Source organism: Caretta caretta, chromosome 10 (assembly GCF_965140235.1).
Source record: "Caretta caretta isolate rCarCar2 chromosome 10, rCarCar1.hap1, whole genome shotgun sequence".
NCBI lineage: Eukaryota > Metazoa > Chordata > Testudines > Cheloniidae > Caretta > Caretta caretta.
The window spans coordinates 65,641,961-65,659,643 of NC_134215.1; the positions used below are offsets into that span (position 1 = coordinate 65,641,961).

The 17,683-nt window shown below is 42.1% G+C and overlaps 1 protein-coding gene across 2 annotated transcripts in view; it reads right to left on the reverse strand.

Moving 5' to 3' along the window:
• Positions 1–17,683, reverse strand: part of LOC125643275 (NAD(P) transhydrogenase, mitochondrial-like) — a 65,965-nt gene that overhangs the window by 25,368 nt on the left and 22,914 nt on the right. For both annotated transcript variants that reach the window (XM_048865589.2, XM_075133123.1), the window contains 5 exons: positions 15,934–16,125; positions 14,442–14,595; positions 12,485–12,646; positions 9,305–9,415; positions 1,131–1,276 (listed from right to left, as the gene is read on the reverse strand). In XM_048865589.2, the coding sequence (XP_048721546.2) occupies positions 1,131–1,276; positions 9,305–9,415; positions 12,485–12,646; positions 14,442–14,595; positions 15,934–16,125 (765 nt within the window). The remainder of the gene's footprint in view (positions 1–1,130; positions 1,277–9,304; positions 9,416–12,484; positions 12,647–14,441; positions 14,596–15,933; positions 16,126–17,683) is intronic.

A 17,683-nucleotide genomic window follows, 5' to 3' on the forward strand; every position in this document is an offset into this window, starting at 1 on the left:
GCAGAACTGCATTGTCTATCCAGTTTAAAATGTAAACTCCTTGGGATAGGGACCTTATATACTTTTACGCCTGTAAACTGCCATGCACTCTCAAGGCGCTCAACAAATAATAAATAATAATCATTTTTAAAAATAGTAAGAGCAGGAGGATTTCTTACTAAAGCAAAAAGAACTTGTTCAAAGAGTTTACAGAAACTCTGCCTTCCAAATATTGCCAGGACACCAAGATGAACCTCTCAACCAATGCAGAAACATTATTGTTATGACAAGGCAAGTAACTGATTCTGTGCGGTCTCTGCAAGTATATATATTCTTTAGGTCACCAATTTTGCTCAATCCAGTTGATAGTTGATTGAAGAATTTCTTCTTGCAAAAAGCTACATCTAAAGATTCTGTTCTACACAACAAGAGCACATTCCGAGGTTTGTTATAGAGGAGGTAAATATGTTTTGTGTTGTTAGGATGCTGGGAAGTGATGTAAAGTGCAGCCTGTGATCTTTGTGACTATTTAAAAGTGATTCAGAAAAGCCAATATTGAACAATATTACATCTACCACCGTCTACTTCAGAAATTCCATGCTGTATTTCAACAAACTTTTGTTTTTAAAACTCACACATGCAAAAATTTTTCCCTGTAAGGTGACACAGTAACTTGACTGTATCTCACTTTCCTTAAGAAACCCATGAAAGGACAAACAGACCATCATGGAATGGAAATGCAGAGACAAATTCTGCAGTCTTTTATTGAATGAAATGAGTTTTGCTCAAATAAGGACTGTGGGATACAGAAACGCTATAAAACTGTTTTTTCCTCGCTCTTAGTGATGGACAGATTACTAGGAAACTAGAGATTCCATGATCCAGTGAAAAGGGATGGAGAATATTTGCACATGTAACTCAATAGTTTGGCCAATACTAAAAAAATTAGGGGCTCAATTCTGCAAATACTGAGCCAAGTACCTATTACTGTGAATAGTTCCTTACTATATATACTGGTAACTATTAAGGCCAACAGTAAGTATTTGCAGAATCAGGCCCTTCATTTATTTAGCTTTGCTAGCACAACTGAGCCTAGCTGCTTAGATTGCTAACCTGATAACTGAGCAAAATAAATCTGAATGTTGTCTGACCTGTTCAATGTTATATCCACTGGCAAGAGAGGCACCATATCCTCCAACAAACACTGCTCCAGGAAGGAGGTAGAGATAATTATATTCTGGTGGGTCTGTAGGTCGTTTGAACATATCCAGCATTCGTTGTGTAATTAAGAAACCGCCTGTTGGGAAATATACATTTGAACTGTAAGAATAAGAAGACAGGAATCCTTGCACGTACATTCCTATGAATAAAAAACACTCCTTTACAGTTGGTGAGGGTTACCTCTGTATTATGTTTGCATTCTGCAAACTATTTTGATTGCAATTTTTTCTCAAATGTGGTTAGCAAACTGCCTTCTCTTCTGTCCCTTGCAGAACTAGCATATTCAGTTCTGTTACCCAACTGCTGTGTTTTTTTAATAAGATTTTTCAGCATCAAACTTACTGCTCTGAAGGCCAAATCATCGCACCTCCCTCTTTCCTCTGAGGGTACATAGGAGGCAGCAGGACTACTGTAATCCTACAGGACAAAGGGAAGTGGAGAGGATTCTGGGAGGCCCTGCATGGGGCCTACACACCCTGCACACTACAAAGCTGAACTCCACAATGTAGTAGAAGTTTGGAGACTTTGGTAGGGGTAGTCCATGGAAGGGACTGGTGGGTCTGGGAGTATGTGGATCTATTGGCTATTCCACAGACCTGCACAGTTAGATAAAACAAGCAGCAGAGACTACTGCAATCTTAAGACTGCAACAGAAGTCATGAACCAGCTCTTCTGCTGCCCCATGCAGGGCTGGCCTTACCATGAGGTGAACTGAGGTGGCCACCTCAGGTGCCAGACTGTGGGGGGGTGTGCCACAAGGACCCAGAGTGTAGCAAATTCTGTCTGCTGCTGGTGCATATGTATTCTTTCTGCTCTAGGTGCACAGAGATGGTGGAGTGCTGTGCTGGAGGAAGGAGGGCACAAGAGATATAACAGGCAGGCAGGACAAAAGGGGAGAGGGAATAACAGAAAGCAGCAGGAGCTGCAGGGAGAGAGAGGAGGAGGAGCCTCTTACGTACCTCTCTAGCACCCCCAGGAGCCTGGACTGATTAACACCAACTTCTCAGGGACCTTCCTGTTTCCTGCTGCTTCCATGAACCCACTTGAGGAGAACAGGCAGTCAACTGAAGTAGCAGGAGCCAGTTAGGCCCTTAAGACACTGATATCTTCCCTCACTCAGGCCCTGCTATCAGCTTGCTTATTTGTCCCCTTCAATTGAGTGTTGAGAGCCATTACTGCTGGCACAGAACAGCAGTCATGAGTGAAAGAAGAAAACGCCACTCTGGGGCAGCATTCAGAAAAAGAAAGAAAGCAAAGGAAGCTTTTCTATCTAAGCAGGAAGGAGCTCTCCTGAGATACATAGACACAAATGTTCACGGTGAGCCTTCCAGTCCCAGTGAGGATGTGAGTGGTGAGGAGATGCCTGATCTTCCAGTTAGTCAGAGTGCAGGTGACCTGGCAGCTACTGCAGCATCCAAATCTCCATCTCAAATGGATGTAACCATGCACATTCCTGAAGAAAAGTGTAGATCAGAGAAGAGTGTGGGGGACCTAGAATCCTATTTTCGATGTCTCCGACTCAAGGAATATTTCCAACACACCTCTGAACAGCATACTAACCCACAAAGACCTTCCTACCAACACTACAAAAAGAAGGATTCTGGGTGGACTCCTCCTGAAGGTCAAAACAACAGACTGGACTTCTACATAGAGTGCTTCCGCCGATGTGCACGGGCTGAAATTGTGGAAAAGCAGCATCACTTGCCCCATAACCTCAGCCGTGCAGAATACAATGCCTCCACAGCCTCAGAAACAACTCTGACATCATAATCAAAAAGGCTGACAAAGGAGGTGCTGTTGTCATCATGAATAGGTCGGAATATGAACAAGAGGCTGGTAGACAGCTCTCCAACACCACTTTCTACAAGCCATTACCCTCTGATCCCACTGAAGGTTACCAAAAGAAACTACACCATCTGCTCAAGAAACTCCCTGAAAAAGCACATGAACAAATCCGCATAGACACACCCCTAGAACCACGAGCAGGGGTATTCTATCTGCTACCCAAGATCCATAAACGTGGGAATCCTGGACACCCCATCATCTCAGGCATTGGCACCCTGACAGCAGGATTGTCTGGCTGTGTAGACTCTCTCCTCAGGCCCTACGCTACCAGCACTCCTAGCGATCTTCGAGACAACTGACTTCCTGAGGAAACTACAATCCATCGGTGATCTTCCTGAAAACACCATCCTAGCCACACAAAGATGGACTACAAGCCGTCAGGAACAGTATCCCCGATAAAGTCATGGCAAACCTGGTGGCTGAACTTTGTGACTTTGTCCTCACCCACAACTATTTCACATTTGGGGACAATGTATACCTTCAAATCAGCGGCACTGCTATGGGTACCCGCATGGCCCCACAGTATGCCAACATTTTTATGGCTGACTTAGAACAACGCTTCCTCAGCTCTCGTCCCCTAATGCCCCTACTCTATTTGCGCTACATTGATGACATCTTCATCATCTGGACCCATGGAAAAGAAGCCCTTGAGGAATTCCACCATGATTTCAACAATTTCCATCCCATCATCAACCTCAGCCTGGACCAGTCCACACAAGGGATCCACTTCCCGGACACTACAGTGCTAATAAGCAATGGTCACATAAACATCACCAAAAAGAAAAGGAGTACTTGTGGCACCTTAGAGACTAACCAATTTATTTGAGCATGAGCTTTCGTGAGCTACAGCTCACTTCATCGGATGCATACCGTGGAAACTGCAGAAGACATTATATACACACAGAGACCATGAAACAATACCTCCTCCCACCCCACTGTCCTGCTGGTAATAGCTTATCTAAAGTGATCATCAAGTTGGGCCATTTCCAGCACAAATCCAGGTTTTCTCACCCTCCGCCCTTCCCCCCAAACTCACTCTCCTGCTGGTGCTAGCCCATCCTGGTCACTTTGGATGGGCTATTACCAGCAGGAGAGTGAGTTTGGGGGGGGGGGGGCAGAGGGTGAGAAAACCTGGATTTGTGCTGGAAATGGCCCAACTTGATGATCACTTTAGATAAGCTATTACCAGGAGGACAGTGGGGTGGGAGGAGGTATTGTTTCATGGTCTCTGTGTGTATATAATGTCTTCTGCAGTTTCCATGGTATGCATCCAATGAAGTGAGCTAAAGCTCATGCTCAAATAAATTGGTTAGTCTCTAAGGTGCCACAAGTACTCCTTTTCTTTTTGCGAATACAGACTAACACGGCTGTTACTCTGAAATAAACATCACCCTATACTGGAAACCTACTGACCGCTATTCCTACCTACATGCCTCCAGACCACACCACACGATCCATTGTCTACAGCCAAGTTCTATGATACAACCACATTTGCTCTAACCCCTCAGACAGAGACAAACACTTACAAGATCTCTATCAAGCATTCTTACAACTACAATACCCACCTGCTGAAATGAAGAAACAGATTGACAGAGCCAGAAGAGTACCCAGAAGTCACCTACTACAGGACAAGCCCAACAAAGAAAATAACAGAACACCACTAGCCATCACCTTCAGCCCCCAACTAAAACCTCTCCAATGCATCATCAAAGATCTACAACCTATCCTGAAGGACAACCCATCACTCTCACAGATCTTGGGAGACAGGCCAGTCCTTGCTTACAGACAGCCCCCCAACAGCAAATACTCACCAGCAACCACACACCATACAACAAAAACACTAACCCAGGAACCTATCCTTGCAACAAAGCCCATTGCCAACTGTGTCCACATATCTATTCAGGGGACACCATCATAGGGCCTAATCACATCAGCCAAACTATCAGAGGCTCGTTCACTTGCACATCTACCAATGTGATATATGCCATCATATGCCAGCAATGCCCCTCTGCCATGTACATTGGCCAAACTGGACAGTCTCTACGTAAAAGAATAAACGGACACAAATCAGACATCAAGAATTATAACATTCAAAAACCAGTCAGAGAACACTTCAACCTCTCTGGTCACTCGATTCCAGACCTAAAAGTGGCAATTCTTCAACAACAAAACTTCAAAACCAGACTCCAAGGAGAGACTGCTGAATTGGAATTAATTTGCAAACTGGACACTATTACATTAGGCTTGCATAAAGACTGGGAGTGGATGGGTCATTACACAAAGTAAAACTATTTCCCCATGCTTATTCCCCTTCTCCCCCCACATTGTTCCTCACACGTTCTTGTCAACTGCTGGAAATGACCCACCTTGGTTATCACTACAAAAGGTTTTGGGTTTTTTTTCCTCTCCTGCTGGTAATAGCTCACCTTACCTGATCACTCTCATTACAGTGTGTATGGTAACACCCATTGTTTCATGTTCTCTCTCTATATAAAATCTCCCCACTGTATTTTCCATTGAATGCATCCGATGAAGTGAGCTGTAGCTCACGAAAGCTTATGCTCAAATAAATTTGTTACTTTCTAAGGTGCCACAAGTACTCCTTTTTGCACATACAGACTAACATGGTTGCTACTCTGAATGCTATGACAGGAACTGTTCGTGGGAGAACAGTGGCAAAGGGAAATGGAATCACCAGAAACATACATAACTTCAAATTTCTGTGTGACTTAGTGTTGTGGCATGACACACTGTTTGAAATAAATATTGGAAGCAAGAGGTGTTGACCTTGATATATCTGGAGCAATGGAACAACTGGACAAAGCAAAGTCATACCTACAGTCGTACCAGTCAGATGAGGGATTTCAAAACGTTCTGAAGAGTGCACAGACGTTGGCAGAGGAACTTCACACTGAAGATATTTTCCCACCCATTCAAGAATACAAGAGTCACCAAAGAATAAGACATTTTGTTTATGAGGCATGGGATAATCCCATAAGAGACCCCAAACAACAATTCAAAGTTGAATTCTTTAACCAGGTGCTAGATTGTGCAATGCAGTCAGTTGAAGAACATTTCATGCAGCTCAAGGAACAAAGCAGTATATTTGGGATGTTGTATGATATTCCAAAACTCCTCACTATACCTGAAGAAGACCTACACCAGCAATGCAGGGCACTAGAGACAGTGTTGACACATGATGACATGCATGATGCAAGAGATTTAGGTGATGAACTGCAAGCCCTTTCAAGATACATTTCAGCAGGATCAACTCCAAAGGCTGTTCTGGAATATATGTGCACAAATAAGATGAACACCCTCTTTGCAAATGCTTTTGTCATTCTGCGCATACTTCTAACACTTCCTGTAACAGTTGCCAGTAGAGAACGCAGCTTCTCCAAGCTGAAGTTAATAAAAAACACATCTACGCTCCACAATGACACAGGAGAGGCTGGTCGGCCTTGCAACCACCTCAATAGAGCGTGAGCTGGCCCAGACTGTGGACCTTCAGGAAGCAGTTCAAATCTTTGCAACCAAGAAGGCACGGAAAGCACCACTTTGATTATTCAAACAGATAAAAATGCCAGTGTTTACTGTGCAGACAAGAAAAGTTACATTTGCTGTTCAGGCATTTGAAAGTTAAGTATTACTTAAAATTTTTGAACAAGGCATTTTAAGTTGTTAGTTCTCCTCTATTGGGGTAGGTAGCAGAGCAGTACCATGAGAGGAGTAGAACAGAAAGAAGACAGAATTGAGACCTTTCAAAGTTTTGGCCCAAGCGAGGGGACATGGGGGCGTCATTTGAGCTTCCTACCTCAGGTGCCAAAATATTGTGGGACGGCCCTGGCCCCATGGCTTTCAGGGAAGGGAAATTCTTTCCCCTGCTGCTTTGGCATGAATGACCAACCCTGTTACACAAGCTGTACAGCTGGTACAAGATTTGCCTGTTAGTGGTCAGAAGGAGGACAGGGCATTTAAAGGCAATTATTGGGCAGAGAAAGCTCTTTACACAGAGGACAGACAGCATGGCAAGATAGGAATGAACCTTATTCACTGGAGGAAGAACTATCTGACACAGAGAAAGCAAGAAAGAGAGAAAGAGAGACAGACAACTATGGAATTTGATTCAATGTCCTAGAGAAAGTAATCCTCTGTGTTATGAATTCACTCCTTGGGCACTTTATCCCCACAACATTCCTCTCTCTAAAGTGTCATAATTAAAAGGTCAGCAGAATTCTTCATTCATTCTTCAACTTTCAGAAAAGGTCAAAAATAATTTTCAATGAATCAGGACTGATTTGTGCACAATGATATCGAGAGGCTGGAGAAGTCCCATACAGCTAATATAATATTAGGGGTCAGATTGTGGCCAGCCCTACTGTTGGTGTGTAAGTGAGGGGGGAAACTGCATGGAGCCTTCCCCCAACCATATGCCCCTGAACCTGGACTGGATTGGCTCAGCATTGCAACTCCTAACAAATTTAGGATCCTAAATATCATTTTCAATAGGATTTAGGCACTGAGGAGCCAAAATCCCACTTCCAATCTGTGTGGTTCTTACATACCTAAATTACCTTTGAAAATGAGATTTAGGCTCCTTTAATCAGTTAAGCATTGAAACTCTGAGTGAAGCAATGCATAAAAACCTTTAAAAGTCTGGGCTTTAGCCTCTTCATGCCTCAGTTCCCCATCTGTAAAATGGAGACAATAGCACGTTCCAACCTCATAGGGATTTTGAGAGGATAAAAGCATTAAAACAAGATTGTAAGGTGCTCAAATACTACAGACATGGGAGCCATATAAGCACTATACACCATGGTACATACTCTCCAATTTCAAGTATTAGATTGATATTTGATTAAGAGAGTATTGAAAGCCTTTATAGCTATTCCCTTGCTGATATTTTAGCTTCCCACTGGAACTGCAACATTCTAGAAGAAAAAAATACAGCTTTCCATCTGAAAACAGAACTCTAATTCTTTACAACATAGAATCTGATCCAAGTTAAATTGGCACACAGGTATTTCAGTTAAATTTGAAAATGGGTTTTGGCTTGCAATTGTTTATAATGAGCCCTTGGAATCTTGTTTTCTTAACCATTTCCCCCTCTCCACTGTGGCGTGCTTGTACAATGGTTTGTTGTTATCAGGTTGCTCGTGCATGCTGGGCTGCTGGCACAGATGTCTTTGTAGGCTGAAGCTTTCCAAACCTGGGTGCCTGAAAAGCTAGACATCCATGTCCATAATTAGGTACCTGTCTTTTCACCTGATTTTCAGAGATGCTGAGGTCCTTTTGACCTCAGTGGGAGCACCAGAGGCTCATCACCTCTGAAAATCAGGCCACTTATTTAGGTACCTTATTATTGTCTGAGGTGCATAACTTTAGTCACATTGAATACTAGAAATATCTACAGTGTTGGGGTTGAGGAGGGAAATGAGTAAAATGTGATAGTGTTTACCCTTTACTGTGTTCTCTTAGAGCAGACGCTTTACAGGTTAGCTACTTATTTCTGCTACAGAAACTGTTACTCCTAACATAAGCTTCCACACAGGCATTTACTATTATAAAACCAAGTTAATCTATTTAAGGTTATGTGCAACAAATCTGAGGAAATTAAAATACCACTAGAGCCAAATTTTCAAAGGGACCTTCTTCTGGCCTCCAGCTTTGCTTACGGTAGAATCCAATTTCTCAGTTTGTCTATTTGCTTGTCTATTAAAATTCAGATACAAAAATGCCAACAGACAAAATCTCTGGCCTGTAAAATGTTCAGCTTCAACAAATTATAATTTAATTCAACAAGGACTCAGTCCAGATTCTAAATCTGCACATGCAGTGTTGGGCATGCACATTTTGAGAAATGTAAACAGCATGTGTGCATGCACATGGGGTGGCTAAATATCTCACAATCAAGTTTCTGAGTGTAAATGAAGGTTTTTAGTGTGCGAAAACTTGCAAGTACAAATTTAGAAGCCATTTTAATGGCCCAGAGAATTTCATCAAACAGAAAAATGACCTCTGCACTACAGGTGCAAGATTCAGGAGTGTCTAGTGGTATTTGCTGAAGGATTTTGAATGTATGTTTGTCGTAGCTTATGGTTACAATCCAGAATCTGCACAAGTTTTCCACAAGTGGTTAGCGGATGGCATTTCACACAGCATAGAAATGTCATACACCAATGTACAGAAACATATATGTCCTATAAAGTCAGCATACATAGGTATTAATTCATAAGATATAGAAGAAAACATTGCTCACCTGCAATATTGACAGAAGAAACAAATGCAGCTAGTAAGGCTAGTGTTTGAGGCAAGCTAGAAGGAAGGTAAGATCCACCCATTAAAACCAAACCTCCAACAGCAGTAAGACCTAAAGAAAACAGAATAAATCAATACTTGATGACAAAATACATACAAAGAATAAATAAATAATTGATCAGCTGCAGCAAGGAAGGAACCAGTGAGACACTGAAGCCAGTAGGGGAAGAAGGAGCCAAACCAGGGACCTTCTGCAATCCACAGAACTTTCTATGGTTTTGACTGGCCTTTCTGTACCCGGTGCTAGTTGGCTGTTTGCTCACACCTTCTCCCAGTTCTCCCTCACAGTCTCTTCACCTCAGTTTCTCTCCACAACTGCCTCTTGTTCTCTTCTCCCCTGCCCTGTTCCCCTCATCCTCTCTCCCCTCAGCTTTCTTTCCATTTAGCTTATCACCTCCTAACTACCACCCCCCAAATGATTATGTTTGCTGCCATCACGCCGTTCACTCTGTTTGTGTGTTCTAGCCCTTTCCCCCACACAGTGCCTGTCTGGTCTATTGAGATTGTAAACTCTTGGGGGCAGGGACTGTCTGCTACTCTGTGTTTGAACAGTTCCCAGCACAGTGGGGCCCCAATCCTGGTGGGTCCTTAGGCAATAACCTAACAAACATGATTAATAAATAGTATAAGCAGAGTATTGCTGAGGTTATTACCACATGAAATCCATCACATTTAGATAGTATTGCATCTCACTTCTTCAGGAAGCTGAGTGAAGACACATTTTGATAATCTTAGCTGTGGTCTAGGTTCCAAGAAATTCAGTTTTTGCCCACCCCTGAAGCACACTACTTGTAAGATCACTACTATGTTATTATTCATCATATGGACGAGGTGGATGAGGTTTTCTTCCGGCAACTCGCAGAAGTTACTAGATCGCAGGCCCTGGTTCTCATGGGAGACTTCAATCACCCTGATATCTGCTGGGAGAGCAATACAGCGGTGCAGAGGCAATCCAGGAAGTTTTTGGAAAACGTAGGGGACAATTTCCTGGTGCAAGTTCTGGAGGAACCAACTAGGGGCAGAGCTCTTCTTGACCTGCTGCTCACAAACCGGGAAGAATTAGTAGGGGAAGCAAAAGTGGATGGGAACCTGGGAGGCAGTGACCATGAAATGGTCGAGTTCAGGATCCTAACACAAGGAAGAAAGGAGAGCAGCAGAATACAGACCCTGGACTTCAGAAAAGCAGACTTAGACTCCCTCAGGGAACTGATGGACAAGATCCCCTGAGAGAATAACATGAGGGGGAAAGGAGTCCAGGAGAGCTGGCTGTATTTTAAAGAATCCTTATTGAGGTTATAGGGACAAACCATCCCGATGTGTAGAAGTATAGTAAATATGGCAGGCGACCAGCTTGGCTTAACAGTGAAATCCTTGCTGCTCTTAAATACAAAAAAGAGGCTTACAGGAAGTGGAAGATTGGACAAATGACCAGGGATGAGTATAAAAATATTGCTTGGGCTTGCAGGAGTGAAACCAGGAAGGCCAAATCACACCTGGAGCTGCAGCTAGCAAGAGATGTTAGGAGTAACAAGAAGGGTTTCTTCAGGTATGTAGGCAACAAGAAGAAAGCCAAGGAAAGTGTGGGCCCCTTACTGAATGAGGGAGGCAACCTAGTGACAGAGGATGTGGAAAGAGCTAATGTACTCAATGCTTTTTTTGCCTCTGTCTTCACGAACAAGGTCAGCTCCCAGACTACTGCACTGAGCAGCACAGCATGGGGAGGAGGTGACCAGCCCTCTGTGGAGAAAGAAGTGGTTCCGGACTATTTAGAAAAGCTGAACAAGCACAAGTCCATGGGGCCGGATGCGTTGCATCCAAGAGTGCTAAAGGAGTTGGCGGATGTGGTTGCAGAGCCATTGGCCATTATCTTTCAAAACTCATGGTGATCGGGGGAGGTCCCAGATGACTGGAAAAAGGCTAATGTAGTGCCCATCTTTAAAAAAGGGAAGAAGGAGGATCCTGGGAACTACAGGCCAGTCAGCCTCACCTCAGTCCCTGGAAAAATCATGGAGCAGGTCCTCAAGGAATCAATTCTGAAGCACTTAGGGGAGAGGAAAGTGATCAGGAACAGCCCGCATGGATTCACCAAGGGCAAGTCATGCCTGACTAATCTAATTGCCTTTTATGACGAACTGGCTCTGTGGATGAAGGGAAAGCAGTGGACGTGTTGTTCCTTGACTTTAGCAAAGCTTTTGACACAGTCTCCCACAGTATTCTTGCCAGCAAGTTAAAGAAGCCTCTCCCGTAGCAGGGAGAGGCTTCAGCAGTAGGTCACTACACTGCTAAAAACTACAGTGTAGAAGATGGAGTCATGGCTTGGGTGTATAGAGAGCCATGTCAGGTATATACCCTAGGGCTCGGGCATGTCTTTACTCACCTAAACAGTGCCTCACCATCTACATGGTTATTTGTACTGTGCTGTGGGGTGTGTGTGTGGCATGCAGTAGGTACTCTACACTTTGATGTAAGGAGGATGCAGTGTAGACCTACCCTGTAAGAGAAGAGTCTCTACACTTCCTCCCTGCCAAGTGTAGGGATTACAGTTGTGCCAGACTCCTTGCATTCTTGCCTCCGCCCCCCCCTCCTCCCCCAGCTATAAAAGAGCCAGGTACAAGCTGGCCCCTACACAGATCAAAACCAGACAAAGGATGTGGAAAGGAATAGAGCCTACAATGTGCCTTGTACAGTGACGCTAGGCATACCCATTTCTTGTGATTGCCATGATGTGTGTGACAGTCTTCCCCATCCTATCATTCCTCATACAGATATTTGTATCTGTTATATAACTTTAATAGCCAATATATTGGCTTTATCTTTAAAAGGGATGCTTCTCATTCAGCCCTTGGGCTGCGTGATTCTAGTGAGTTCTCTGTGGGGAACTTCCCTGGGGATAGAAGTAAAAACTAAAGGCAGCACTGTTTAGAGCACTGAGCAAGGATTTGAGAGGCAGGAACTCCTGACTTCTAATCCCAGTTATAACAGTAACCCACTCTCTGGCCTTGGGTAAATCACTTACCCCCTTTATGTCTCAGTTTCCCCATCTGTATAAGTGTCCCAGCAGAGACTTTGATCCTAAATCTCTCATAACAAAACACACAAGAGAAGAAAGGAGTGCACTTACCAGAAATTGCATTTGTTACTGACATGAGGGGTGAATGCAGGGCTGGTGTGACACCCCAGACAGTATGATAGCCAACGATTCCAGCGAGACCAAATGTGGTCACCATTTGAGTAAAAGCAGCATTAGGAGAAATAAGCCCCAATCCTAAAACACCTGTCAAGCCTAAAAAGAAAAGCACGTGCTCAGAAGAATAAAAAAAGCATTTTTCTTTATTAGTCATAAAATAAAAACAGAGCAAGAACCCAACCCTGTTCCAATGAAACTTTGACATCAATGGGAGCAGAAGGCTCCTAGACATGCTTTTATATACCTAACTTTTATTCCTTGTTTCTGCCAGAACTAAACCTTGCCTAGTGTAGAATTCAGTTCACCAATTTATCTGTTCCAGTCTTAGGATCCAGAGCTGGAGATGCCAACAATAAAAATCTCTGAAATGCAAAATACTTAGCTTGCGCAAAGCATAGCAGAATAGTTAATAAAAGCAAAATGAAAAATGGCATCGATTCTCCAATGACGTCTCACAATCTTCAATGCTCTAGTAGGAAAACAGACCACATTGTGGCAGCTGTATATTATTGAAACAGGCAGACCACACAAACATTTCAATAATATTCCACTGGTAGAAACTCTATTATCTCCTTCAGTACAGTACTTGTCTTCTTCACCATACAAACTCAAATTTCAAAAATTGTTTTTCCTCTAAGAAAAGAATGCACCATTGTGACAGATACATGGCTGAAATTATATATATTTGTTTACGAATGGCCAGTTTCTGCCCCATTCTGTAGCACTTTACTACTTACACAGTCCTAGTACAATCAATTGGACCACTCTCTGAGCAGAGTAGTACCGGTGAGCAAGGGTGACAGAATCTGGCTCTTAGTGGGGAGGTGTCAATTTTTGAATTGCTAACCAGCCTGAGAAGGCTTTTTTGAAGTATTTAAACTTGCATTTGGCAGCATTAATCAAAGAAAACAGATCTCCAGAGTGGGATAATAAAGTGATTATACTCCAAGGACAGTATTCAGTAATGAACTTATCTACAAGCTTATTACCCAGCCATGACAAAACCATTGTGATGAGGCCATGTGGGAGGTTTTTGGGTCCCACACAAGGATGGAATTAGGGAAGATTTGCTAAATGAAAGCAAGTTCTTAGATCTTCCTCCACCCCACACTCCCATTAAAATCCATTTTCTCCACTGCCAGAAAATCCCGTTCGTTGGACTAATGGCTACTCCTTTTGTTGCTCATTTATCTGGCACAAGATTTCAGAAGGTGAATAGCCCTCACAAAGGTGTGTTAAAATGTCCTGTCATCACTTACATTAACAATTATTTTTATATTCATTCTACCCTTGTTCTTTTTAAAGAAACTTAATAAAGACAGAATAATGCAATGCTGTTTATGAGTGAAAACATTACTAGCTAAAATCAAAACCTTGTTATCTGGTTTATTTTCCATTTTAACACAGTATTTTTCAAAGTATAATAACCAGAGCACTGGCAATGACATTTGGGAATAGATAGTGCATTAAAAGCCTGATCCCAAACTCTTTGAAGTTAGAGTCATTAATATCAATGGGCTTTGGATCTGGCCCTTACACAATATCATATTGGCTCTTTATTATATATGCAGTTACTAGCAGGGCTAGTTTCTTGGTTATGCTAAGTATGGAATGATTTAACTCAGAATATCAGAGAACTAACCTGTACTCTACCACCACTTTCCAGCCTCTCATTCATATGGAAAGTAACTTAAGTTAGCAGATCATTTTACCTTTTCCGCTACTTCTCAGTATTAAGACACTGTGCATAGCTCCAGTTCAGGAGTTGGTTTTTATTTGATTTTCAATAAATACAACTTAGCAAGACTTAGGTGTAAATGTCATGCAGGATGAAGGAAATGCAAACAAAATTGATTGTGCAGCCAAATATTTCTTGGTGAATCATTTTTACCTGCTGTGTAAACTCCAGCTGATGTCATGGTTTTTCTGAATGGTGAGATGGAGGCTTTTCTCTCAGATTCTAGTTCTTGCACAGTTTTTTGTTTAGCAGGGACAGAAGGAGGCATTGTTCTTGGTAAAGGTGCTGGAAATAAATTCTTACCTTCCTGTGACAGAACAAGACAATGACTATGATGGATTCCTGTGGCATCTTGCCCTCCCTTATATTAGGGTCTGATCCTATGACATATACTCAGAGGAGTTGGCTTAGGGAAGGCACTGGGATTACTGAGATGAGTAAAGACTCAGGATTTGGCCTTTATTTTTTATTACACTGATGAAAGAGCACATATAACTTTATTGTAAAGATCCTGGTTTTAATAAATTAGAATTTTTTAATCTATGTTTTAATTAAATAACCTTAGGGCTGCAAATTAGCACTGATTGATGCGTTCAGTGGTGAAAAGCCACCTTTGGCCTCTCCAGCCCCCTGTGAGTTGCAGCACAGCATCTGGCCTGGTATCTTTTAGGTCTATTACATTTCTCTCTAACAACTCCTCTGCCAAAGATTAATTTCAGCCTGTCAATATTTAATTATTGTGCATAACTTTGCTTTGGTCTAATGATACCTGAAGGCAGATATGGATCCCTGTGAATTCACCCTACCAACAGAAATACTCCTTACTCTACATTCCATCCAAAATAAACATCCCTGCAAAAAATCAGTCTATCCAAAGAAATTTCTCCTGTTTGGAAAAATCTCAGTCAACACAGAGGTGATCTTAATTGTCATTTATTTGCCAGTTAAGGTTCCCTTGCCCCTTCTCCCACAGTGACAGGGGCAGCAGAAAGGATGGTGATTTCTGCTACTAAGACAGGGACTCTGGAGGATGGTGAGGGGCAGTCGTAAGGGGTTGCAGTCTATCCCATTTTCCTTCCCATACACTGAGGCTTGAACACTACTGCTTCAGAAGAATATTGTCTTAAACAACAGTGCCCTTGTTCCTCCCACACTGATGTGACTGCATCACAGAAACATCCTCCAGTCAATAAAGCCTTCCAATGTTAACACTAACCAACATTATTTCAAGAATCATGCATAGCTCACACTCCCACCCACCCATCTCACTCCTTGGCTAAATACATCCTCTCACGTTCGCAGCACATATTGATCCCAGAGCAAGAAACCCCATCTGATACTTGAATTCATATCTCCCACAATCACTGAGCTAATGGATCAATCCTCAGTCTTGAATTCTTCATTATGAATCCCAAATCAATGGCACAGCTTTCATCTGAGACTTTTATTAACCTATATTTTGCCCCTAAATATCTTAGTGCTGGCAACATTTAAAATATAAATTACCTGCATTGCACCTTTATGAATATTATAAGAGCTAGCCATTGAGATGATTTCCTGGATTGGCTAACAGGAAGATTTATGTCCTTCATAATACATTTTTATTCCCATTTCTCAGCAATTTAAAAATGAGCTTAAAACTCACCTTCATTACCATGGTTCCTCTAATTACATGATCAATAGTCCCATAATCAAAATTATCTTTTGGCTCAAAATGAAAATATTCTTTGTCAGGAGAAATAGCTTTTAATAATTTCAAGATGTTGTTGGAATACAGGCTACTGGCCTGAGTTGCCATTCTACTTGGCAAATCTGTATAACCAATGTGAACCACACCCTGATGAGAAAGAAAAATAAATTTATGTCAAATCTTTTCACGTATTATCTTGAAAACTTTTCAGGTGTTCCCACAGACCTGATGCATATTTTACAAATGCTAGTAAATCAAATTCGCATATTACTGCAGACACTTCTTTCCAACGCTTTGTTTTACAAGTTAAGGGTTTTCTTTTAAAACTAATAGCTTACTCTGATGTCTGAACATTAAAAAAAAAAAAAAAATCAGCAATTTTGTCAGCAAGCCAGAAACAGAACAAGCTGGGAGGCCAGTTGGGGAACCATATGGTGCTTATTTTGAAAATAAAAAGTCAAGCGCTTTTTAAAGTTTGAGAACACCTTTTGTTTGTCTGATAAAGATTACATTGCAAAATATGTTTCCCAGGTTAACTGGACTCCAATTAGTTCCAAAAGGAAGATATGGTTTTAAATACCTTCATTTCTATTCTTTGCAAACACACAGAAGAGGATAAAGTTTCCTTACCAACATCTCACAGTATTAAAGCTTAAGTATGTGGACTATTGAAAATAAAATAATTCTAACCCTATCCTCTCAAAACAACTGCATATGCTCTATCTTGGATGCTGTGCCATAAATTCTTGGGTTTTTTTCCTTTTATTTTATCCTCATTATAACACATTCCATTATTAGCCATCTGGATTGTGCAACTGCCAACTTATCCCATATGTAGCCACAGGTGCTGGCTCCAACATACGTTCAGGAGTAAGGGAAAGGTTATAATATTCAAGTATGACAACCACAGACAGTATCAGTGCAAGTCGACACTGAAACACCATAGATGGGACTGCTCTTTGCAGCTGACTTTTCAGAACACAGCCACAGCCTACTAGCCCCTGTCTAGAATATTGTGGAGGCTCTGATGATGCTATTAAGGCTCTATGCCCCATTTCAATTGTTCATTTAGTATATTCCATCCTAACAGCTTGCACAGCCATTGGCTCCTACAGGGGGCTTTGTGTGCCTCCCCTGCAGTGAAGCCACAGTGACCCCTAGTGGCTTCAAACATCAGTTCCTTGCAAAGATAAAAGTACAAAATTCTTACGTTTGGAAAAAATCAGAAAGGATTACAGAGAGACCTCATCTCTGATGGGAGGTGGGCAGGGAATAGTGGTCTATCATTGCTCTGTTTAGAGAACAATTACACATCAGGAATGTTATCTTCTTCAAAAATATTTGTTGTTATAGTTCAGGACTCTAAAGCTCCTGCTGGAGTTAATGGTTTTGGAACTAGTTAGGGTGGAAAATTAAATAAACAGCTGTAACACTGCATGGAACGTTCAGAGTGTCCGTACAGTCCCCGCTATCTGAAACCCTACAGTAAGCAGTTATGGGGTATCCTGCTCCCAGGGAAAGCTTCCTCTTAATCAACAGAAAGATATTGGCTAAAGCCCTCAGCTCTGCATGTTTGCCTGCTGGATCTTCATTCCCTATTTCAGGTTCTCGTTACCATGAGCAGAAAGCTGCCCCTACTTTACATTTTTATCTTTTCACACAGGTGCCCTTATATCTTTGTAAAGAGGCAGGCTGGTCTTATGGC